Below are 24,303 nucleotides of genomic sequence, written 5' to 3'. Positions count from 1 at the left end.
AAGGGAGGGGGGACATAAATATATTAATTTTAATTAAATTAAAAAAAAAAAAAAACTCCTTACCCCTCATACACACACTACACACACTGCCCCCCATACACACACTGTCCCCCATACACACACTACACACACTGCCCCCCATACACACTACACACACTGCCCCCCATACACACTACACACACTGCCCCCATACACACACTACACACACTGCCCCACAAACACTGCACCCCATACACACACTACAAACACTGCCCCCCATACACACAGTACACACACTGCCCCACAAGCACTGCCCCCATGCACACACTGCCCCCATACACACACTACAAACACTACCCACACTGCCCCCCATACACACTCTACACACATTCCCCCATGCACACTACACACACTGCTCCCATACACACACTACACACACTGCCCCCCATACACACACTACACACACTGCCCCCATACACACACTACACACACTGCCCCATACACACACTACACACACTGCCCCCATACACACACTACACACACTGCCCCACAAACACTGCCCCCATGCACACACTGCCCCCATACACACACTACACACACTGCCCCCATACACACACTACACACATTGTCCCACAAACACTGCCCCATACAAACACTGCCCCATACACGCACTACACACACTGCCCCCCAGACACACACTACACACATTCCCCCATGCACACTACACACACTGCCCCCATACACACACTACACACACTGCCCCCACAAACACTGCTCCATACACACACACTACACACACTGCCCCACAAACACTGCCCCCATACACACACTACACACACTGCCCCACAAACACTGGCCCCCATACACGCACTACACACACTGCCCCCCATACACACACTACACACATTCCCCCATGCACACTACACACACTGCCCCCATACACACACCACACACTGCCCCACAAACACTGCCCCCATACACACACTACACACACTGCCCCACAAACACTGCCCCCATACACACACTACACACACTGCCCCACAAACACTGGCCCCCATACACACACACCACACACTGCCCCACAAACACTGCCCCCATACACACACTACACACACTGCCCCCATACACACACCACACACTGCCCCACAAACACTGCCCCCATACACACACTACACACACTGCCCCCAGGGACTGAGGATCCACTCCAGTCATCCCAGAGCAAGGTATGTGTGTGTGTGTGTGTGTGTATATCTAATTTTGTGTGTCTGTAATTGTATGTGTGTGGGTTTGTGATTGATTGTGTTTGTGTATATCTGTCTGTGATTATGTGTGTGTATCTCTTTAGTTAAGTGTGTGTATTGTGATTATGTGTGTTTATGTGTTTAGGCCTGTTATTGCATGTGTGGGTCTGTGATAGTGTGTGTGTGTTTCTGTGGTTATGTGGGTGGGTGTGCGTGTGTATATATAAATGTGTATGTGTTTGGTAGATAGCTCCCTTATTTGGTGTCCTTAAAGCGGCACTGTCATGCCGAACTTACCTTTCCTCAATCTCTTCCTCTTCTCCCCCTCTCTCAGGATCTGTTCTTCTTTTCTTCCTGTCTTCTTTAGTTTTCTTTAAAATCATAAGACAAAGTAGGGACTCTTTGCCTTATGGAGGATTCCTCCGCTTGACCAGCTCTGACCAGCGGAGGAGCAAAGTGTGCTTCATTTCCGCTGGTCAGAGCAATTTTCCCATGATCCGTAGCTTTCCTCCCTGTTCCCTCAATGCTTCCTGTCAGTATTGCCGAACGTCCTGTCACTTAGACAGAACGCCGGCAAAACTGCCGAATTGCATCCTAACAGAATGAGAAGAGTTTCTCCATTGGTGTTAGGATGCAATTCGGTACTTTGTTCGTATCGGAATTTCATTCTAATGAATGAAACTCCGATACTATTCATTGCCGCGGCTGCATCTTGCAGCCGCTTAGTAGATAACTCCCTAATTCCCACGGTATCAGGGAGCTATCTACTAAAAGGCTGAAAGACCTAAACTGGTCTTTCAGCCAACTTTACTAATACTAAGTAAAGATTACTTAGTATTAGTAAATAATATGCCCCTACTCGCTATACCGCGAGTAGGGGCATGTCTAGTAAGCAGTGAGCAGCCTGTGGCTGCTCACTGTAAAAAAACAAAAAACTAACAAACACCCTCCCTGCGCTGGGGTTAAAGATGGGGGGGGACCTACTGTCCTCCCCCCCGGCCCCCACCCCTGTGCGGTGGGTGGGGGCCCTAATAAAACAATTAGGGGGGGGGACCTACTGTCCTCCCCCACTGGCCCCCACCCCTGCGCGGTGGGTGGGGGCCCTAATAAAACAATAAGGGGGACCTATTGTCCTCCCCCCCGGCCCCCACCCCTGCGCGGTGGGTGGGGGCCCTAATAAAACAATAAGGGGGGGGGGGACCTACTGTCCTCCCCCCCTGGCCCCCACCCCTGCGCGGTGGGTGGGGGCCCTAAATGAACCCCCCCCCATCAAGGTGACTAGGGGTCCCAAGCCCCTAGTCACCCCCCCACCCTAAACATTCTATCCCCTGCCTACCCCCCTCACCCTAAAAATAGTGAGGGGGGAATAAAATAACTAACCTGTAAAAAAAAAAAAAATTACACTTACCATTTGACGTCTTCTTTTTTCTAAATTCTTCTTTCTTCAGCCCCCCAAAAGGCCAAATAAAAATCCATCATAGCCGTCGCACTTTAAAAAAAAAAAACGAGCGCAAACAAAAATTAATCCATTTTGGTTGGTTTAAGCCAATCAGAGTGCTCTGTGTCATTTTACACAGCGTGGGTAAATTCAAAAGAACTTTCCCACGCTGTGTAAAATGACAGATCACTGTGATTGGATGGTTTAGGTAGGTAGGGGATAGAATGTTTTGGGTGGGGGGGGGTGACTAGGGGCTTGGGACCCCTAGTCACCTTGATGGGGGGGGGGGTTCATTTAGGGCATTTGGGGGCCAGGGGGGGAGGACAGTAGGTCCCCCCCCTTATTGTTTTATTAGGGCCCCACCCACCGCACAGGGGTGGGGGCCGGGGGGAGGACAATAGGTCCCCCCCTTATTGTTTTATTAGGGCCCCCACCCACCGCGCAGGGGTGGGGGCCGGGGGGGAGGACAATAGGTCCCCCCCCTTATTGTTGTATTAGGGCCCCCACCCACCGCGCGGGGGAGGACAATAGGCCCCCACCCACCGCGCGGGGGAGGACAATAGGCCCCCACCCACCGCGCAGGGGTGGGGGCCGGGGGGGAGGACAATAGGTCCCCCCCCTTATTGTTTTATTAGGGCCCCCACCCACCGCTCAGGGGTGGGGGCCGGGGGGGAGGGACAGTAGGTCCCCCCCCCTTATTGTTTTATTAGGGCCCCCACCCACCGCGCAGGGGTGGGGGCCAGGGGGGCACCATTTTTTTTTTTTTTTACAGTGAGCAGGCACAGGCTGCTCACTGTTTAGTGGACATGCCCCTACTCGCGGTATAGCGAGTAGGGGCATTGGGGAGATTTTAATCTCCCTTGTGCTATTATGGGGGTCATATTGACCCCCATAGAGTGAGGGGAGGACCTGGGGGGCTTATGAAGTGGTGGGGAGCTCTGCTCCCTGCCGCTTCTATAGTTACATATTACAAGGAGGGAGCTGCGTGCCGGTAGCTCCCTCCTTGTAATAAACTGAACGAACAAACTAACACTGATACTCAGTGTTAGTTTGTTCATTTGATTTTTTCTATTCATTCATTCGTCTGTCTGATGAATGAATGAATTGGTGAAATTCCCGTTCGCATGTCCAGATGTTTCACTGGGCATGTGCGGGAATCTCACAGTCTGTGTAGTGTGGGTAGATGACGTGTCCCACAGGGACTTCACCTACCCACACAAAGATGGCGGCGCCCTGAATAAAGATCAGGGCAGAAGATAAAGATTAAAAAATAGGTAATGTGGGGGGCTTAGGGGCATTTGGGGGTGACTAGGGGGTCGATTGAATGTAGTGGAGGCGGGAGGGGGGTTAAAAAAAAAAACGGGATTCGGCATGACAGTGCCGCTTTAAATATAGCAATCCCACATAAGGATAACAAATAAGGGAGCTATTTACTAAACAACCGAAAGATTCAAATTAAGAAAAGGGCTTTTTAAATGTTGATCCTTTAGCTGTTTAGTATATGATGACCTTATGTGAGATTTTCATATTTAACCCCTTAAGGACCGGCCTGTTTTTGCGATGTTTGTACGTTAAGGACCAGAGCAGTTTTAACACTTTTGTGGTGTTTGTGTTTAGCTGTAATTTTACGCTCTCTCATTTACGGTTCCCATACAAGTTATATATTGTTTTTTTCACGACGAGAAGGGCTTTCTTTACATACCATTATTTCTATTATGTCATATATTGTATTAAAAAATAAAAATAAAAAAAATGGTGAAAAATTAGAAAAACAAAACATGTTTTTGGACTTTTACTTGAAAAATCTTTTACTTATCTACAAAAGCTAATGAAAAAAACTGCTAAATAGATTCAAAATGTTGTCCCGAGTTTAAAAACACCCAGTGTTTACATACTTTATTGATTTTTTTTTTTGCAAGTTATAGGCCTATAAATACAAGTAGGAAATTGCTGTTTCAATATATATATATTTTAAATGTATCAATAGTGACATTGTAACACCGTTATCTGTCATAAATCCCCGAAACACACCTAACATGTACATATTTTTTTAAAGTAGACAACCCAGGGTATTCAAAATGGGGTATGTCCAGTCTTTTTTAGTAGCCACCTAGTCACAGACACTGGCCAAAGTTAGCATTTATATTTGTTTGTGTGTTAAAAATGCAAAAACCGCTAACTTTGGCCAGTGTTTGTGACTAGGTGGCTACTAAAAAAGGCTGAACATACCCCATTTGCAATACCTTGGGATGTCTTCTTTTGCAAATGGTATGCCATCATGGGGCTAATTCTCATTCCTTGGCTACCATACGCTCTCAAAGGCAACCTAACCAATCTGACAAATTTCAATAAAAAAAAAAGTAAAATCAAGCCTTATATTTGACCCTGTAACTTTCACAAACACTATAAAACCTCTACATGTAGGGTACTGTTATACTCAGGAGACTTCGCTGAACACAAATATGAGTGTATCAGAACAGTAAAATATATCACAGCAATAATATCCTCAGTGAAAGAGCTGTTTGTGTGTGAAAAATGCAAAAAACTTCACTTTCACTGACAATATCATCGCTGTGATATGTTTTACTGTTTTGAAACACTAATATTTGTGTTCAGCGAAGTCTCCCGAGTAAAACCGTACCTCCATGTACAGGATTTAGGGTGTCATAGAAAGTTACAGGGTTAAACACAGTGCTAGCAAATTAAATTATCTGGGCTTTCGGCCTGGGTTGGCAGGCAGGTCCCTCAAATTGCAACCATTAAAATTACTTAATTAGGTAAAAATATTACATAAATACGCACGTATAATTTTAATATATATACATATTTATATATTTGACGTCTACGTGTATATTTATGAAATTATTTATGTAATTATGTATGTGGACATATGTATATTTCGTATTATTTTTATTTATTTATACATAGATATATATATCATTACATTCTAAGTGTATTTTGATATAAATATATATATATATATATCAATATCAAAATACTGTTAGAATAAAATTGCATATATATATAATTTTTTTAAATTATTAATTATTTTTATTTTTTGTTATTTATTTTTATTAACATATTATTTGTATTTTATAATAATATATATATATACCATATATATATATAGTTATTATATATATTGTATATATTCGTGTGTAATTTAAATATAAGTGTATTTTTATATTAATATACGTATATATATATAAATATAAAAATACACTTAGTATGACATTATATATGATATATATACCTATATTATATATAGGTATATATAGATATAATACATGTGTATATATATCATATATATATATATATATATATATATATATATATATATATATACATACATATTATATTTATTTTTACACGGATTGTTTTTTTTTTTTGTAACTTTATTTTTGATTTTCTACTTGCAGGGAGACTGCCTGTCAGCACAGACAGTCCCCCTGCAGGCAGACACATGGACCCCTATTGCGGTCATGTGATCGAGTGATCACATGGCCGTGGGGTCCTGATCTGCCGAGGGGGGACTGCCCGGGCAGACAGGCAACCACCCTGGACCGGGAGGAGAGCTGATCGCCGCCGTGGGACCGACGGCGATCAGGTAAGTAGCCCCAGACCGTTATGACGGTTCAGGACCGTCAGCGGTCCAAACGCACGTTTTACCGCTGACGGTCCTGAACCGTCATTGGTCCTGAAGGGGTTAAAGATACCAAATTAGGGTGCTGTATAGCAGATAGCTCCCTTATATGGTGTCCTTCAATATCCCACATAAGGATAGCAAATAGGGGAGCTAACTGATAAAAAAAGATCAAAGTTAAGAGGTGTCAGCCAGCCTACAACAAGAAATATGGGTGGCCAATATGAATTATATGCAAATTTGTTGACTGATGCCAACGTACACTGCATGATGGCATCAGACAGCCAATGGCAGCACATTACCCCATCCCCTAGTAAAATGTTTTAGTGCCCCCCCAGTTTTGACTGTGGTATCTTATATGCCCCTCCCCCATATATTGTTCCTAGAGTCACCACTGTGTCTGCATGTGTGTCAGTGTATCTGTATGTGACTGTGTCTATGTATATAGGTATGTATATGTGCATACATCTCAGAATGTCGCCAACACTACACACAAATACACCCATGCATTTCAACATCAACACTAGATACAAACCCCACCATTATATATAACCACACCACTGCATTAAAAAACACACTACATAAAATGCATACCTGCATTCAAACGCCAACACCACATACAAACACAACCCCTACATTCACTTATACATACTCCATACAAAAACATGCTTACATTCAAAAACATAAACACATCTTAGTGCAAAATACATTTTAAAAAATGGTGGTGTTTTTTTTTATTTATTTTAAAGTTGGGGGGAGGGCGGGGTGCCAAAAATGGGACCCGCCCTGGGTACCAAAGCTCTAGGTACACCCCTGCTTTTGGGTCAACTACTCTAGCCTTACATTTGAAATTCACTTGCAATTCTCACTTTGGCGAATAATCCCGTGACTAATTTTGCCTTCTGAGTTTAGTTTCTCACAATTTAAATAAATTCCTCGCTAACATGTTCTTAACTCTACAGATTTCCACAATGACATTGTATTTCAAGAGGAAGTTATTCTGCACAAAAATGCCGCCTCCCTCTGCCTCATGGAAAAACATGGCTGCACGCCACTAAATTACACAACACATGAAGTAAGGGAATTTCTATACACTGAAATCATATTTTTCTTTTATGATATTTTCATGCTCTCCTGACCCCCAACTCTTCCCACCTCTTGCCCTTCATTACTGAAGCTGCTTTCAATCTCAGCTACCCTGCTCTGCACCCCCATTCATCTCAGACCAACTCCTATCATTCTCAGTCACCCTGTTTTGACTCTATTACTCCTTCAAATTATACTGCAATCCAAGCACTGTTGCTATTATGGTTCTTATATGGGTTATGGTGCAATTAGCTTCCCTGTGCCTGGATCCCTCTATTCTATTAGTCATAGATGCATCATCAGAAATAAATTATACAGCCATGTGTCCACCCTCATGTTTCCCATTGCCATACAAGATTTACATACGGCATATATAGAACAGCAAAGGAACATGTTCTTACGTACCTATTCATGAAATAGTCTAAACATGAATGAAACTACCGGTACTTAATGAGTAAAAATAAGCAGCAAGGCATCTGGTATCAGCTTGCCAAGTACCTTACTGCTGACAGCCGCTGTACTGTGTATCCAATAAATCCCTTTTGCATTTGAAAATTAAAGGTAGTTTTGTTTTTATTAACCCCTTTATGATTAGAGGTTTGTCATATTCCATTGTGTTATGACAGTTCTGGCATATCACCTCTAAAAGGTTAAACTATGAATTGAAGGGAATGTAAAAAAAACTACGGTAATTAGCCTTATTAATGGCAACATGTGAACTGTGTAGGCCAGATATTTGGAAAATCACTTTTGTAACATTGAAAAGAACAATTTTAAAATCCATGCCTAACTCTGTAAGGATGTATACTAATGTCCCATACACTGATAAGCGTTTTGCCTTCACAATGTCCTTCCAGATGCTGAGTACCAATGACCACTTCAGGCAGCATATAGTGAAGGCCTACTTGTCGAACCGCTGTTTTAAGGTGAGCAAAAGGGTGTGATGTGAAGTCTCTGGTCTTACGTTGGCAGAGAGTTATGGGATTTGCTCAGCCCACAGAATGAAGATAATGGGAGTGCCAATACTGGCTAAATGATTTTGAACTGCTTCCTGTGCAGAATTCACTGTAGCAGATGCAAATAATTATAGATCTATATATTTTCATTTAAAGGAACTCTTGGAGCCAAATACCAACTCCAGACAGTTGAGAGCATTATGGTGCCAAGAGTTTCCTGTTGTCCTCTTAGTGGTCAAACAGGTTGAGAAAGGTTTGACAACTTACTTAGGTTCCACTGGGCGCAGGTCCCCTACTCTTGTGCCTCAGGAAGCTTTCGGCTGTGAGCTAAGACCAGCAGGGAAGGGCTTAGCTCATTGGATGAGAGCGCTCAGCTGACACTCTCAGCCAATGGGCCTGTTGTCCATGGCCCCAGGTACGTTGTCCCACATTTCTCACTGTTTGATTACTTACCCTGTAAGTGCTCCAGGGCATGTCTGGCACCTTAATCACTACAGTGGTCTTATGGAGTGTTAAAAAAGCAGAAGCACTGCAGTTGTAGGTATCTAGTACCATAAACAGTACAAAACATAAGCTGCCAAGCTGTGTCTTGGAGTACGATGCATTGGCAATATGCTGATGCCCTCATTATTATTATTTATAAAGTGGAAACAAATTCCGTAGCGCTGTACAATAGGTGGACTAACAGACTCGTACTTGTAACCAGATGAGTTGGACACACAAGAACAGAGGGGTTGAGGGCCCTGCTCAATGAGCTTACATACTAGAGGGAGTGGGGTAAAGTGACACAAAGGGTAAGGGTAGAAAAGTAGATCGTTGTTATTAATATTCAATGAGGGCTTAGTGTTTTGTTTTGATGACTATTGAAGGATAGGAATCAGGGTGCGGGGAGAGAAAGCTGTTTACCGTAATCAGAAGCTACGCCCCTGGTCCTAGCATTGTGCTAGGATTTATATCTTACAAAAGGAGTGTCCAAAAGGTAGATCTCAGGTGTTGTAGAACTACAACACCCATTATGCATTGCATGCCTTAATTATGACAAAGCATTGTGGAAGCTGTAGTTTTAAAACATCTGGTGAACCTACCTTTTGGGCACCACTGTCATATACAAACTCTACAAGGTCAAATGTAGCATACCTGTGTTTTAATCTCCCCAAAAAATAAGGAAGCTGCTTAATGGAAAAAAATAATACAGGTCCTTGCTTTCACTAACGTGTTTACTTATGTGTAAGTACGTGTCACCGTGATATTTCTTTCAAATGGTTCTTTGAAACGATTATTGAGGTTAATTGCTTTCATTTTACAGCAACTCCTTCCTTTCCTCCTCCAGGACAGTTTTTACTGTGTGATTGATTCATCTAAGTGTCAGGAATGTTTTTGGAAATTCATTAGAGGGGAATTTTGTTATGCCACCAAAAAGGAAAGGGTAATTGCATTAGGTAACAGTGAATTAAAAGAGAAATCGCTGGGGGTCTTTTTGTTGCACATACCTGAAAATTATTATTTTTTTAATATAATTGACATATCAGTACATTATCGTGGCAATAAGCCATACAGCAAAAATGTTAGCACAGCAAGGGGTTTATTCCCTAAGCAATGGGTTTTGAGAGATTGCAGCTGAGTTGCAGATTTAAGACCAAAAATGGCTCAGACATTTTAAGTTACTGAACTCTATTGCTAAAGGGACACTGTAGGCACCCAGATCACCTCACTAGAGGCACGTCCGCCGAAAAAGCAGATTAAAATTCTGCTATTGCAATCATATGGACTCAAAGAGACAATCTGATTGGTGCAGTGCATCGTTTTGCTGCAAATGCGTATTAGCATTTATGCTCCTATGGGAAAGCATTGGATTGGCTGAGATCATCGAAGATCTCAGTAATCAGTCAATGAAGATGTACCTTTTTTTACTCCCTACATGTGAGGCTAAAAGGGCACTATAGAGTTAGGAATACAAATTTGTATTCCTAACGCTATAGTGTTCCTTTAAAAGAACACTATAGTGTCAGGAATCCAAACGTGTATTCCTCACACTAAAATGTTAAAAACACATTTTGAGTGGCTGCCACTTGCCTCCGTTACAAATGGAAAAACGTACCTTTATTCCCAGTACTATGAGGTACATTCAGAGTCATATGATTTTATGTGTATCTTATAGTGCTGCGATTTGTGTCCTGATTACTATTTACTGTTGGGGTTTTATTTACATATAAATAATTCCACTATGTAGTGCATGTGCTCTCCCTTCTGGTGAGTGTTTCCTTTGGACATGTTTTGCTTAGTATTTGGTGATTTTGTATCCCTTTCTCTGGCTTGGATACTTTTATTGAAGTGTTACATCTTGATTTGTAGTGGTTTTCCTAACGGCATTACAAGTATTGGTGCTCACTCAGGATATGTGCAATACCCCTACAGTTTTATTGATTCCTTAAGCATTTTGTTTTTCTCTAGTCTGTGGATTTAATTTATTTAAGTTTATGTATTGATTACTACATTATTATTATCATTTTATTCTATTTTTAACATGAGCACTCACACTATATTTCCTATTGTTTCTATACGTTTATCTCAAGTTGCTCTCTTTAGTGTGATACAGCCCTTACTAATACGCACAAATATTTATTTTTGGTATTTAATAACATTTTACGCAGCTTAAAGGACCATTATAGTGCCAGGAAAACAAACTTGTTTTCCTGGCACTATAGTATTAATAGGTCCCCCCCACCCTCATGACCCCTCTCTCGCCGGTCTGCAGTGGGAGGAAGGGGTTAATCCTTTACCTTTCTCCAGCGCCGGGCTCCCTCGGCGCTTAGGGACTCTCCTTATCCTTCGGACGTCATCGGCTGAATGTGCATGCGCGGCAAGAGCCGCGTGCGCTTTCAACCAGTCTCATAGGAAAGCATTCCCAAATGCTTTCCTATGGACGGCAGCATCTTCTCACTGTGAAAATCACAGTGAGAAGCGCGGAAGGCTGGATTAACCCATAGGTAAACATAGCAGTTTCTCTGAAACTGCTATGTTTACAGCAGGCAGGGTTAATCCTATGTTTACAGCAGGCAGGGTTAATCCTATGTTTACAGCAGGCAGGGTTAATCCTATGTTTACAGCAGGCAGGGTTAATCCTATGTTTACAGCAGGCAGGGTTAATCCTATGTTTACAGCAGGCAGGGTTAATCCTATGTTTACAGCAGGCAGGGTTAATCCTATGTTTACAGCAGGCAGGGTTAATCCTATGTTTACAGCAGGCAGGGTTAATCCTATGTTTACAGCAGGCAGGGTTAATCCTATGTTTACAGCAGGCAGGGTTAATCCTATGTTTACAGCAGGCAGGGTTAATCCTATGTTTACAGCAGGCAGGGTTAATCCTATGTTTACAGCAGGCAGGGTTAATCCTATGTTTACAGCAGGCAGGGTTAATCCTAGATGGACCTGGCACCCAGACCACTTCATTGAGCTGAAGTGATCTGGGTGCCTATAGTGGTCCTTTAAATATAATTTAGAACAAGAACAAGATATCTGATTTACACAGACTGATTTCTAAACACATTTATTATAGTTTAAAGACACATTACTTTGAGTTTTACTGCTGTAGAGCTCTGGTATACACTCAGACACACCAACAATATGGAAAAAAAGAGGTACTTTAGGACAGAAACGTGGGACAGGGGGATTTGGGCCCAAAAATAGGGATACTTGGGAGGTATGGGGCAGTGGATTTCCTCATTATCTGTTTAATGGCAAAGTTAAGCTAAAATGGTTTATTATTCAATAGACATATAATTGGGGGGGGGGGGGGGGGGGGGGAAGAAATGCTGTATTTATAAAAATAAATTAAAAAAACAAGTAATAATGACACATCTCCTTTCTTCCTAGATATGGAATGATAATGAAAATAATGAGGTGGTTGTCTGCTCTGTGGGTGAGTGCACCAAATTAAAATGTACTTTAGGTAAATACAGGTTACTTATGTATGAAATATCCTGTAACTACTGGGACCTGGTGGGTTCAACCATAAATAACAAATACATTAATCTTTGCAAAACTACCTGAAAAAGGAGACTAGCAAAATAACAGCGAGAACATTTTTTTAAACATTTTTGACATTCTTTATTTTTCATATTGGAACATGTAGTACAATCTAAGCGAAAACAATTCAGTAGAATAATGACTCATACTTGCGTTAAATGTGAGCGCATTTTTATGACACAACTGAACTAACTCTAACTTAAAGGGAAGCTAGGTTCCCAAAAATAACCGTTGCTATTGCTGGACTAAAGGTTCCATTCTGTCCAACTCTTTGCTGATAAAAAAAAAAGCCCCTAAATGTAAGTTTAATAATGATTACAGCGCTGGAACTCCTCCGCTGCAGCCTCCAGTTTCTCCTTCCGTGTTGTCGGCATCCAAGTTCTAATCCATTGCTTCTAACAGAGAAGTATCAGCAGCATGTGATACCCATATACAAGGTTTACTTGGTCTGGAGGAGGAAGCGTCTCTAGTGGTTGTCAGGAATAAAGGCACTAGAGCTGAATTTAAGCGTGCAATGTAAACATTGCACTTTCTATAAAACTTTGCTGTTTTACGTTGCAGAGTCAAACGTACCACTGCACCCAGACTGCTTCATTGAGAGGAAGTGGCCTGGGGACTACAATGTTCCTTTAATCTGCTCCGTCTTACGAATGTACAGATCAGTGGACGTTTTAGAAATACACACCGCAGGCACATAACTCGATCAGAGATGGCACAATGGTACCCACAGGAGGTTTACATTTATGCATGTGGCACAGTAACCTCTTTTATTTGCCCCAAAATCTAAATATTGTAGGACAGACTATAGGAAGTGACAGGATAGAGTGCAACATCTCTGCAGCCAATTCAGCATTCAGATATGGGTTATCCTATTTATTATTCAAATGACTACTAAGTTATACAACTACTGATACATTATGACAGAAGCCATGCACAACTTGTGTCCTCACATTACCACAAAAAGCATATCATTTATAAATACGGAGCTTACATGTCGCAGCATGTTAAAGTCACATTAACTCTTTCTTTAAATCCCCAAATGTAACTATAAGTAGGCTTCAAATTGTCCCGGGTGCATTCCCTTTAATTATATTTACCTGTTCCTGCCTAAAGGTCATTAGGGAAATCCCCAAGTTGTTTCACCATCTCCCCGGCTACATCACCCTTCACCCAATGTCAATATGTGTTCTGTGCATGAGCCAAGAAAAATGCTTTGCCAAGGGCTTCAATTCAACTGAATGTCATTGCAAGTGGGCAACAGAAAATTAAATAAATAACAATGTCTTAATAAAGAACTTGGAACAATAGGAACATATTGTGCCTTGCATAAATAAACACCAGCCCTTGGACTTTTTCACCTTTCATAGTGCTCAACGTAGAAACTAAATTGTATTTCATTGTGATTTTTGGAATAACTAACAACTTTGAAGAATGCTAAATAAATAACAACCAGAGCTGTTTTTGATTTATTTTTGTTTAATACCTTTTTTTGTGTCACAGTAAAAAAAAAAAAATACTTTGTACTTTTAATTGTATGCTGTGAATCTAATGATAACATTCCAAAAAAAACATTTTAAAATCTAGTTTGTAACACGTTTTTATGCTATAGGTGTAGCATTGTTATATTCTAATTAATGCTTAATTATAATAATAATAATTTTATACAGGCTCCGGAGATCCAATACACTGCCTCCATTTGCTAGTATTTTCTTGGAATTTCCAATTGGCCATTGAATCATTTTGAACATCCCTGTACAAAATCATCATCTTTTTTCTATTAAGATCCTCTAAGCAAATGTTAGGACACATACATCATTTTCCATTGCATTAAAGTCATAACTAAAATTAGAAATTCATAATTTGCTATAACATTGCCTGTAAGGTATTTCATAAAAGCACGTTCCAATCATTGGCCTTGATTTAATATTTTTGGATAAGCTTTTCAAATTATTATTTTATTTTTTTTAAATGAACTTTTTATTTTTAAAAAAAAATATTAAAATATATTATATATAAAAAAAATCAATAGCCCAAAATATTAAAATATCTTTCAAAATTTTAACCAAAAAAATACTAAATCAATAGCGTTGATGATTCAGCATCAACATTACCAGGTACAACAAGTAATAATAATAAAATTAATAATAATAACAAAGTATTTAACCAGGAAAGGTATATTCAGATTACTCTGTAATGAGTTCACTGTATACAGCAGGAATGTAACCTCACACATAAGAGTTTAAAAATCATGGCACAAAAACCATCACATCCAAATAGGATATGAAAGAATTGCCTCCATATTGTGAAACCCTCACAATATACCTATTCACTCAATACCTTAAAAATCTGTTAAATTACTTGTGAATTCTGACAATTCACTATGAGAATAAAGCACGCCATTAGCTATTAAGAGAGTCTGCATATAGATTTTTTTATCCTTAACATCTACTGGGATAAACATACATCTTGAGAATTGACCTGTAAATCTGTAACTTGTAAAACACTTTTTTTTCTGTTTGTACAGTGAAACGGCAGAGATGGCTTGTGTTTGGATTAGTAGCAATGTTTTGTGTGCTGATCCTTGCAATTGCATCAACGAAGACACTCACAAGTAAGGGATTACCTTTGTTTCCGCTGTTAACTTTGCTTAATTCTATATTTTATGTCGAGAAACCTCCTTTGAGCGTATGTCACTCAGTGAGATCTCTGTGTTGCATGTTTCCTGTAGTCGCTACAGAAACAAAATATTGAACTTCAAAAATATACCAGACCAGTGTAATTTCTCATCTCTCTCTGTACATATCTGTTTCTCATAGCTGAGCCTGTTGCACGCTCTCTATGCAGTTGAAGGGGGAAAATAAAAAGAGGAAGTAGCTTAGTTTATTAAAGATTGCAAGCTCTTGTAGTAATTTTTTTTTTTTTTTAAATTCTTTATTTTTGCACACGATGGGTAAGGCAAGATTCATACAGCTTGGAGGCTTGCGCAGAAGCCAAAATATACACAAACAGTTTCGTAAATGCGACAATGCAACAACAGCATGTAGCACAAGCCACCTTGATAATTCTATTCAACCTGCCCCCCATCGGGGGTTTTTAATTGTGTATATAGCATAAGTATCAAAATTCCTCACTTTTGCCCGAGGGTGTCATAACAAGAACGGTACTATTGTGTGTCCTGCTTATAAGCCTCAGTGGAAGAGATCGGTCTGTGGAAAACAGTCTTAACGACAGCTGTCCCCCAGACACGCTTATCCCTAGTTTCCGTGGCGCCGGATCCCCATCGGGGATTTGGATTTATGCCGTACTTTTTGGCTGTTGTCTTCCATCATCTATTCGAATAAAGGGCCAGGAATATAATGTAACGTGTCCGGTTAGCGTGAAACCACATTAGTGAAACAAGAGGCAAGCTCTTGTAGTCATATGCAGGGCCGGTGCAAGGATTTTTTTGGGTACACGGGCGAAGATGATTTTGGCCCTCCCCCAAAAAAAAGCATCTTCACTTGTGTGCCTCTTAACCCGCCTTTTGTCTCTTATCTCCTTTTTTACATTTTTAAAAATAATTTTTCCAGCTCCTTTGTCTGTTACTCTTTCACCACCAGCCCGTCTATCTCCCCCCAGCCAATCTGTGTCTCTTTTTCTTCCTCTCCAGCCCCTCTGTGTCTCTTTCACCCCATCCCCTTTGTATTTCCACCCACAGGCCTTTCTGTGTGCCACATTCATCCCCAGCCCCTCTGTGCATCTTCCTCACCCCCAGGCCCATCTGTGTGTCTTTCTCCCCCCTCATGTCCCTCTATGTGTGTCTTTCTCTCCCTTCCATGTCACATAGTGTTCCTCTCTCCTCCCCTCCATGTCCATTAGTGGTCATCTCCCCTACCCTTCCTATCCATTAGTAGTCCTCTTCCCTATGTCTCTTATTGTTCCTCTCCCCTCCCTTCCCTGTCCCTTAGTGTTCCTCTCCCCTCCCTCCCCTGTCCCTTAGTGTTCCTTTCCCCTCCCTCTCTTGTCCCTTAGTGTTCCTCTTCCCCTTCTTACCTGTCTCTTAGTGCCCACCATTCCCCTCCCCTCCATGTCCCTTATTGTTCCTCTCCCCTCCCTCCCCTGTCCCTTAGTGTTCATTTTCCCTCCCTCTCTTGTCCCTTAGTGTTCCTCTTCCCCTCCTTACCTGTCTCTTGGTGCCCACCATTCCCCTTAATGTTCCCCTTTCTCCCCCCTCTCCCCTCCCTCTCTTTTAGTGGTTGTCCCCCCCCCCCCCCATACCATAGCGTTCTTTTCCCCCCTCCCCTGTCCCATAGTGTTCTTTTCCCCCCTCCCCTGTCCCATAGCGTTCTTTCCCCTCCCCCCATTAGTGTTTCTCCCCCTTCCCTCCCACCTTTCTTGTAGCGTGGTCAAGCCAAGCAGACTGACAGGAAGTGCTCTCTCAGTGATCTGCTCTGCTCGACCACGCTACACTGAGCGACTGGCAGGAGAGCGCGCTGTGTGTCCACCTCCTGCCAGTCACTCTAATTTAGCGCCCCACGGGCTGGTGCGCCCTAAGGCGACAGCTTGTGTCGCCTTTGGACACGCCGGCCCTGGTCACATGTCTAATGTTGTTTAGAACAAATGTGAGGTGAAGCAGTTGTTAGGAGCTGTCTGAGCGAGGGAAGATTTGCGGGAGTGATTGCAAAAAAAAAAAAGGGTAACAGTACACATGTGGAGAAAAAAGAAGACCAGATGGTACGTCAAAATTATACATGGAATGAAGGAAAAAATAAATTCTCCTCCCATCATTTTTTGTTGCAGACATTAAGAAGATTATTGCAGTTTAGGGGAAACGTCTTTCGTGAGATGGTCAAGTTGATAGAGTTGACAAATGTAAAGCATGCTTTTGAGTATAAACTAGAGCTGGGGTGCCCAAAGATAAATCCCCAGATGTTTTAAAATGACAACGTCTGTGATGAAACATAGAAACATAGAATGTGATGGCAGATAAGAACCATTCGGCCCATCTAGTCTGCCCAATGTTCTAAATACTTTCAGTAGTCCCTGGCCTTATCTTATAGTTAGGATTGCCTTATGCCTATCCCACGCATGCTTAAACTCCTTTACTGTGTTAACCCCTACCACTTCAGCTGGAAGGCTATCCATGCATCCACTACCCTCTCAGTAAAGTAATGCTTTCTGATATTATTTTTAAACCTTTGCCCCTCTAACTTAAGACTATGTCCTCTTGTGGTAGTTTTTCTTCTTTTAAATATAGTCTCCTCCTTTACTGTGTTGGTTCCCTTTATGTATTTAAATGTTTCTATCATATCCCCCCTGTCTCGTCTTTCCTCCAAGCTATACATGTTTAAGATTCTTTAACCTTTCCTGGTAAGTTTTTTTTTTTTTTTTTTTTTTAATTCTTTATTTTCGTCGTGCAGTGGTTTAACAAGCAGAGTTATCGGTACGTCATTATGCATTATAGGGTACAAGTGTTTCACATGAGATATCTTAGTAGCATATAGAAAAATAAAACTGCACTTTTTTTTTTTTTTTTTGAAAAGGTAGCATACAAGTAGGAACATATTATGTCAGACATTGAGAGGGAAACATGTACATTAGAAATCAAGCATATAGGCTGACAATAATTACAACGTGGGAAAAACTGTTTGTCACATGCTAAGGGGTTATATTAATGTTGCTTCTGAAACTTAAGTATAGATTTAAGCATACGATGCTAAGGATACAATAGTGCTTAGTTTTTGTCATCCAGTGAGACACAAAATCCGGTTGGTTAAATAAGTAAGTATAGCTCGTGGAGCCTAACTGCTAAGTTGCATGTTAGTAGGGTCACATCAAAGTAAGGAAAATTAAAATGAGGAAAAAATGTCGGCCTTTGCTGCTCAAGTATATTCCTCAGTGCTAGGAAGCGTAGAGCTCCGGAGCCTTGTGGGGGGGTGTTGAGTGCCTCCCAATCCGTGCGTCTGGCAGGGTTATCCTGTCCTGGGCTGGGTACCTGGGGTGTCTGCCAGGCACTTTGTTGGTGCAGGGTTGAGTGAGTTACTGAGTTGGAGGCTGGTCGGGAGCACCGGCGGATAATCTTCGGATCATTGAGGCCATGAGTGCCATTATGCGAGGGTCCCGGCGCCGGTTCCCGTCCTGTTGAGTGTCGGCTTAGTCTCCGACGCGGGCTCGCTCGGAAAGTGCGGGGTGGGGTTCCCCGCAGTTGGCGTCGGGTAGCCGGGCGGATCTACGCCATCGCCTCCTTCAACGCTAGCATGTAGCTCCTTCGTCGGGCTTTATGCATCGCCCAGAGGTAAGTGCTTATCCGTTCTACAAACTCCCACATGTGTTTGGGTGGCTGAGAGGACAGTCGCGTGGACCTGGGCTGCGGCTGAGCCGCCATTTTGGTTAGGCCCTGGTCGTCTCGTTTGGCTGAGGGTTTTGATGATCGGTCAGGCGTTGCTATGGGGGTAATTGTCCCCAGCGAGGACCGGGATGTCCCCCGCCGGTCCAGAGGGGGGGGGTAGCAGGTCTGCAGCACGCTCTTGATTGTGAGCTCTTCCCGAGCCGAGAGATCGGCCGCCTCCCCCGGGTTTCAAGCGTTGCTCCGGTATAGGCCGCATGGCTGGTACCGGTATGTCGGCGGTGCTCCGGGGCCGGATTGGTATCAGTCGGTTTGTCATAGTGCCAAGCATCCGTTCCCGGTCCCCCTGTGCCGCTAGTACGGGTATAACCTTCGATTTATCCTGTCGTTGCAGGAGCTCTCAGCTTCCTGGTAAGTTTTATCCTGCAATCCATGAACCAGTTTAGTAGCCCTTCTCTGAACTCTCTCTAAGGTATCAATATCCTTCTGAAGATATGGTCTCCAGTACTGCATACAATACTCCAAGTGAGGTCTCACTAGTGTTCTGTATAATGGCATGAGCACTTCCCTCTTTCTACTGCTAATACCTCTCCCCATACAACCAAGCATTCTGCTAGCATTTCCTGCTGCTCTATTACATTGTCTGCCTACCTTTAAGTCATCATAAATAATCACCCCTAAATCCCTTTCCTCAGATGTTGAGGTTAGGACTCTATCAAATATTCTGTACTCTGCCCTTGGGTTTTTACGTCCAAGATGCATTATCTTGCACTTATCCACATTAAATGTCAGTTGCCACAACTCTGACCATTTTTCTAGTTTACCTAATTCATTAGCCATTTGGCTTATCCCTCCTGGGACATCAACCCTGTTACATATATTGGTATCATCAGCAAAAATACATACCTTACCATCAAGACCTTCTGCAATATCACTAATAAAAATATTAAAGAGAATGGGTCCAAGTACAGGTCCCTGAGGTACCCCACTGGTGACAAGCCCGAACTTCGAATATACTCCATTGACTACAACCCTCTGTTGCCTGTCACTCAGCCACTGCCTTACCCATTCAACAATATTGGAATCCAAACTCAAAGATTGCAGTTTATTGATAAGCCTTCTATGTGCAACAGTGTCAAAAGCCTTACTGAAATCTAGGTAAGCAATGTCTACTGCACCACCCTGATCTATAAGTTTAGTTACCCAATCAAAAAAATTAATAAGATTAGTTTGGCATGATCTCCCTGAAGTAAACCCATGTTGTCTCTGATCTTGAAATCAATGTGTTTTTAGATGTTCAACAATCCTATCCTTTAACATGGTTTCCATCCCTTTCCCCACTACTGAAGTAATGCTTACTGGCCTATAGTTGCCCGACTCCTCCCTATTACCTTTCTTGTGAATGGGCACAACATTCGCCAACTTCCAATCTTCTGGGACTACTACTGTTATCAATGATTGGTTAAATAAATCTGTTAATGGTTTTGCTAGTACACCACTAAGCTCTTTTAATAGCTTTGGGTGTATTCCATCAGGTCCCATTGACTTATATGTCTTTACTTTTGACAGTTGAAATAGAACCTCTTCCTCTGTAAACTCTAAAGGCATGCAAAATGTCATGGGGGTTGTAGCCCTACAACATCTGGGAATCTACCTTTTGAGCGCTCCTGAACTAGAGGGAGCTTGCCATGTGAGGGCAGTAGAATTATTAAATGGGTTTGGGAATAATTCACTTGAAACATCTTCATAAAGAACTCCTGATTGGAAAAACTTTGATATGAGATCAGACAGGCCATCATGCCCTAATGATTCTCCAACTAACCAAAGACATATTCAAGGAGATGAGTGATAATTTCAATTTTTATCTAGATCAATATTATTAGCTTAAGCACAGGATTACTCAAATGTGTTACTTAAAACAATTAGCTAGGAAATTAAAAGACTGTTTGCATAAACATTTTCAAACTCTATTTTCTTTTTATAATAATATTATCCTACAAGTGTTAACACAATACCTTATTTTGTTTTGCTGTTCAAACAGAATGGGTGAAATCAATGACTTCATATGCACCATTGGGTAAGTACCATTGTACGATTTATTCTACATTTAAATTATTTGCAGACTGTTGGGAAAAAAAAATCTAATTTCAAGCCAGTCATCATTGATGCCATCAAGTGTTACCGCAAAACTGTGGATAAAAGATCACCACAAACGCATCAAACACAACAATAGGGGTGCATAATTAAAGTATATGAACTCCTAGATCACAGATAACTGAGCAGTTGGACTGCAGGGGCATGATGTATACACCAAAACCACTCCATTAAGTTGTTTTTTTTTGGTGCTTATAGTGTCCCTTTAAGAGTTCTCATTTATCTTATATAACATCATGAGGAGATTCTGTAAAATAAAATAATTTTTTTTCTTATAGAAGGAGAATTGTTGAGAAATGTTGATTTGTTGCAAACTCTATGAATCAGCCTGCTTAACAATTAAAGTTTCGGGGGGGCGGGGCCTGGCCGCCATGCTGACCGGTCGCATGCGGGAGAGGCTCCTACACAATCTGGCCCTTTAGAACGCAAAACATGGCACATCGCACCTGAAAGCAGCCAGAAATGCAGCACAGTGAACAGGCAGCTGTGGGAGCTACTGCTGGCCCCAAGATCGGGAGTCTTAAGGCCCCTGAAGGCTGCGAGAAACTTTGGGGCCTGCGGCCTACGTGGGCGGGAAGCAGGATGGCCGTCCGCCGTCCTGTCTCCAACTCTAGCAACCATGTAGCAGCACTGAAACACTCCTCACGGGTCCCTCCCCCCCCCCCATAGGCTGGCGGGGGTTATCCCGGTCCCCACTAGAGGGATCCGACACCACCACTCACCGACCCTGCTGCGCCTCCCAGGATATCGGAACCCAGAGTTTTACTACAAAATGGCCGCCTCACGGTCAGCCCTGGGCACAGACCGACCGTCAATGTGAGGAACCGCCAGACACACCAATCCCAGGGCTTCCTCGCTACACCAGCGCCTGATGGAGCACATGGAGTCCCAAGCCTTGGCACCCAGAGACCGGACCCCGCGGCCGCCTGCGGGGTTGTCCCTCACACCGCAGCCCAACGAACACACAGACTGTTACTGACCACCAGAAACGACAGAGAAGCGGACACAGGCTAAAGGCTCACGCGAAGCCTAGTACAAGCGGAATGACACTCACCGGACGCCCCCAGCTGCAGGAACCCTGCTGACAGGCTGCGGTCGCTTCCCACAATGGAGCCAGCGGGGATAGTGAAACCTGTTAATTGGCGGGACTAACAAGCATGCACATAACAATTAAAGTTTCAGTAAGTCGTAAAACTGTTTTTGAACAGTTTGACGCTCATCTAACCCTGGGTGCCTCCGGTCTCTGATATATATGGTGCCTCATCTATATATACAGCAGTCCTCCATGTGTAATAGATGTATCAGTTCTGTCCAAAATAAGTGCAAGTCAAGTCACAGAGGTGTCTGGGATAACCAGGTAAGTGTACTTTGTAAAAAAAATAAATGGTATAACTACACATTATAGGATAACACTAGGACATCCTGGCACAACACCCACTAGAGTATGCTACAGTAATTATGGTGCTTAGGTCATTCCTTTAAGAGATATGTGTTTCATTTTTATGGAATCTCTCAAGAAATTTCAATAACTTGAAAAATATAATGACAAATAATCTGATGAGTTGAATGAATTCTTGAGATGTTGACTGGTAAAAGCCATCGTTCTGTATGGAGCCCATTTGTTATTAAAAGCTTTATCTTGTTACTGCAGGTGATATCTTCAAAGACCGGAGAGTGTGGATTATATACTCACCAGATGACCAATATTACAACAAACTTGTGCGTGTTTTTGCTGCTTCTTTAATGGATCTTCACCTAAATGTGGTTTTGGATCAGTGGCACCGCAGGGAAATGTCCTCCATTGACCCAATGCCTTGGTACCATCATCAAAAACAAAGAATTTTTAGGGAAAATGGAATCATCATTGTATTGTTTGATGAAGGAGCACTGCAGAGTTTCAAAAGGTGGACTTCAACGTCTCAGCTAGTCAACCTGGATCCATACACTTCTTTTGGGGCTGCCCTTAACTGTATCCATGCAGACTTTGTTGATGGTAGTGCTCAAGGCCATTATGTGGTTGCCTCCTTTGGCCAAACTAGCATACCCCATATCTTCAACAACTACCCCAAATTCAGATTACCTTCCGACGTTAAGAAATTGCTTCAAGAACTGGCTGGAATCAACCGACGCAAACTTAGAAAGAATCAACTTGATCATCTCTCTACTAGAGTCAAAAAGAAACTAAAAGAACCAATTTCGAAATACAAGAAAATCAGCACCAGTTTAAACAAAAGTGAGACTCCTTCTATGAATTCTGGAGGAACAAACGCAGTGGAAATGCTTCCATTAATATAAAATGATAGCATTTCTAGAGTTACTATTAATACCTCAAAAAAGTTGTGTCCTTTGTTATTTTATTTCTGCGGGCTCTATCGTCAATTCACAACTGATTTTGAAACTTACGACTGCAGGACATCATAGGATGGAGGTAGGAGACATGGGAGACATCCGTCCACACCAGCCTCAGAAATATTTCCACATGTGCTGATATTCAGCACTTTTATTTTCTCCAGCTTTGTCAATTTAGTTTCTGTGAAATGAATGCTGAGAATTACTGGACTATTGCAAAGATATTTTTTTAAAATGTGTTGATCAAACATTTTATTGCTTCACTAACTTCTGTCCCAAGACTTTATTAAACAGGCACAATGTAAGTTAAATGTCCATCTCCTAAAGCCTGCCTTTCTCAGGGCAATCGAAGTGTAAAAGGCACTTTTCAGTTAAAGAAACTGCCTTACTTTTTCAGACTATGGGAAATGGATCTGGGACAAGCCTAAGAGTCTTAGGAGTGGATTAAATGACTTACACTAATAATGGAATGATTGAAGGCAGTTACATTCCAAAATCAAGCATTTAAATATTTGTCATGATGTTACAGGACCCAAGTTGGAATGAACAGATTTGCCCCAAGTTAGTGATAAATGGAGGTGTACATCCCATAATGGGGGCATTGTACATACTTTTAGGAATTGTCCTATTATTGTCCCTTTCTCCAAATTTTTCACCAGACTTTAATCCGGAAGTCCGGAACCAATTTAAATTTTTCAATCAATAAATTTAAATATTCTATAATAATTAGACTCACCAACTTGGCTAAAACCCTAATAGCTAGTTTATGGAAAAAACTTAACTGCCCATCAATAGAGAATTGGATTAGTAAAGTGAATGGATTGCCTTGTCACTCCTGTGGTAGAGCAAAAAAGGGGATGTTTGGGAGACATTGGATGCACTATTTACATTTCTTAATTAAGTTAATGGAGAGTATGATATGATATCTCTGTTCGATTGGATCATACTCCTAACTCTTTTGATTGGACCGGGGGGGTGGAAAGGGGAATGGGAGTTGAGTTAGCCGGGCAGTAGAACGATTGAAATTTTATTTGTACTTTAAAAATTCTTCATAAGTTTTGTTTTTTTCCTTTTTTATTTCCCTCAGGGTTGGGATTTGTGTATAT

General features: G+C 41.9%; 1 protein-coding gene across 1 annotated transcript in view; it reads left to right on the top strand.

Moving 5' to 3' along the window:
• IL17RC (interleukin 17 receptor C) overlaps positions 1 to 23,758 on the top strand; it is a 96,175-nt gene extending 72,417 nt beyond the window's left edge. The window contains exons 14-19 of the mRNA XM_063426735.1: positions 7,264 to 7,376; positions 8,245 to 8,313; positions 12,217 to 12,262; positions 14,894 to 14,980; positions 20,736 to 20,771; positions 22,500 to 23,758. Of these exons, the coding sequence (XP_063282805.1) occupies positions 7,264 to 7,376; positions 8,245 to 8,313; positions 12,217 to 12,262; positions 14,894 to 14,980; positions 20,736 to 20,771; positions 22,500 to 23,143 (995 nt within the window). The 3' untranslated portion in view covers positions 23,144 to 23,758. The remainder of the gene's footprint in view (positions 1 to 7,263; positions 7,377 to 8,244; positions 8,314 to 12,216; positions 12,263 to 14,893; positions 14,981 to 20,735; positions 20,772 to 22,499) is intronic.
• Positions 23,759 to 24,303: the final 545 nt, after the last annotated feature.

The sequence above is a fragment of the Pelobates fuscus genome, chromosome 7 (assembly GCF_036172605.1).
Source record: "Pelobates fuscus isolate aPelFus1 chromosome 7, aPelFus1.pri, whole genome shotgun sequence".
Classification (NCBI taxonomy): Eukaryota; Metazoa; Chordata; class Amphibia; order Anura; family Pelobatidae; genus Pelobates; species Pelobates fuscus.
The sequence above is the reverse complement of the archived record's forward strand: the minus strand, read 5'-3'. Positions and strand labels throughout refer to the sequence as shown.